At 34.4% G+C, this 2500-nt stretch overlaps 1 protein-coding gene across 1 annotated transcript in view; it reads left to right on the top strand.

Annotated features, from left to right (window-relative positions):
- Positions 1 to 2136: 2136 nt before the first annotated feature.
- Positions 2137 to 2500, top strand: part of LOC122250093 (retinol dehydrogenase 13) — a 15635-nt gene continuing 15271 nt past the window's right edge. Inside the window, exon 1 of the mRNA XM_043011419.2 lies at positions 2137 to 2319. Coding sequence (XP_042867353.1) covers positions 2175 to 2319 — 145 coding nt within the window. The 5' untranslated portion in view covers positions 2137 to 2174. The remainder of the gene's footprint in view (positions 2320 to 2500) is intronic.

Consider the following 2500-nt stretch of genomic DNA (forward strand, 5'->3'; position numbering starts at 1 on the left):
TATATTTTTCGAAATCACTTCAACACTTTTAAAACATGTACTTCAAGTAACTATAGATAAACTGGAAAAATGTAGATATAAATAAAACTCTTTCTAATATGCATATCTTCTTCAACGAAGGTAAAACACAGTTAGTTCGCCATCTCAATAAAAATATGTTAACAATTTTCACAACTTCGTATTTAGACTACTAATGTGTTATTATTATTAACGAGCAACTCACTTATAACAATTATTCTATCAATAAGCCATTTGCAAAACTAGTTTTATTCCAATACCCTCAACTAAACATCCAACCGTTTGGAGAAGCTGAATATACACTTATGGATATCCTTATCAACGGCTTACAATCCGACAATCAGCTGTTTTGCATAGTCATCAATAGGCAATATATACCAATACCATTACACATACCATCAAAACGTCATGTACAAAGCTTTTTACATATACAGGCGAAATGTAAACCATGGTCTATATAAGAAATTGAAGTTCTTATCTATATATAAACGATGAACATGGTTATTTAGGAGTGACTAATGCAATTACATCAGTTTTACAGATCGATGAACTAACTGTGATTTGGATAATGATGGTTTTCTGAACTTCTTGTGATAATTTTGTGAAAATCTTCCACACTGCCAGTTGATGTAATAATGAATATGTAAATATGAATATTTCCTTGTGGTATCTCAGTATGAAATATCTATATTTACTTATTTGTATATACGGCGCATTTGTACATAAACTAATTTTCAAAAATATATGACGACATTCTTTACTAAAGACAAACTGTTTTACAGTATTCTTCCTACTTCTAGATCATACCTTGTTGCTCTAAGCTCTAAGCTTTGATATTACCTCTAAATAAGTCTATTCCAGGAATATTTTGATTTCGGTTATATGATAGATAAAAAAAAAAACGTAATTACTGTTACTTGATAGTCCATAAATAAAGCTTCGCAGAAATTTGCAACAACAGATATGATATTTTACTATCAATAAGAATATGACACACTTGTTTAACTCGGATACGCATATATACAGTGCTCTGCCTGAAAAAAAGACCAGATTATAAATTTGTTTTCCTTTTTTGGATACGTTTCAGCAATTTCCATGGCAAATGATGTGATTTTTCAACACAACTAAAAGTATAATAGAAAAAATCTTAAAATTAAATGGACATTACAAATAAACCCAGTAATCCCGATTTCTGGTGTACTTCTAAATGCTAGATGTACTTCCAAACTTCATATATTTCTGGTAGCAACCGCCCGCCTACCGTCTTGTAATTACACACCATAACACAGAGGTAACAAGCCGGAAAAGATGTCAGCCATTACACCTTTCACCATGAGATTTGTCGCAATGACTGGCAAAACTGTAGAAAAGCGAATACAGATTACCTGAACCTTATTCACCTTTATTACAGGACTTTTGTAATTTGGCGTTTTACAAGACTATCTTTTGCATGTAACAAAATCAAGAAAAATATGTCGATGCCAACAGGTCAATAATTGTTGCTAGTTTATATGTAGAATGGTTATGAATAAGGAGTAGTTTCACAATCCTAGATATGTGACTGACGTTTCAGTATTACATTTTATATCATGAATATATAAAAACGGAACGTCTATTACATATTTTGCATTATCTTAAATAATTCATTCTCATTCATACATTTCCTACAGTAGATCTATTAAGATAGACTGTTGCTTTGTTATACTATTTTTCGTGACAGTAAATCCCCCTTATTACTTGAGAGTCGTTATCAAATAGCATGTCTCTTATCTTCTATATGTAGAGGGTAAAAGTACAATGCCTATTGATGTATTCTTATCTTGTGATGTGATGAGCCTAAATTCAGATTCGTAGAGTTGCAACATTAACTGGGGCCTCACAAATGTGATTATTTTAATCAGTTTTGTAATATGATATCTGATTAAAATCACTTTTAGATCCCGTTGTTCTTCCAATCCGATATCACCTCTTCCCACCTTACCCGCGGCATAATGTTACAACTAGAATATAGAACGGCCATGTGGGAAAAAAGAGCAACTATTTGATAATTCTCACAAAAAGGCATACCCTGAATCAACGCTGGTAACCGTCTGGCTCGGTCTGGCTTATCTGTAACCTCACACATATCAGTTTGAGAGAGGATCACTCAAGCGAAGATGTTAGGAGCTGTGGGCGTGATATTTCTTGTCTTTGCGTTGGCGGTTGTTGCATGGGGAGCAATATACCGTCGCCAAAGTGGCAGATGCAGAAGCACCAAGCGCATGGATGGCAAGACCGTCATCGTGACGGGAAGTTCCTCAGGTATGGACATGTGATGGGACTTACGGTATTACGTTGAAAAGAGAGTGTATGCCATATATGGTCGTTTTATAGTGTTACTTGAAATACCCAGAGACTTTTCGGTCACAGGGGACAACGCAAGCCACTCTTGTGTATGTCTTCATTTGTGAAACCATAAGTGTTCGGATGGCATGGCCGTCTC

Source organism: Penaeus japonicus, unplaced genomic scaffold (assembly GCF_977035675.1).
Source record: "Penaeus japonicus unplaced genomic scaffold, GWHDUDI00000001_assembly GWHDUDI00000009, whole genome shotgun sequence".
Taxonomy (NCBI): domain Eukaryota; kingdom Metazoa; phylum Arthropoda; class Malacostraca; order Decapoda; family Penaeidae; genus Penaeus; species Penaeus japonicus.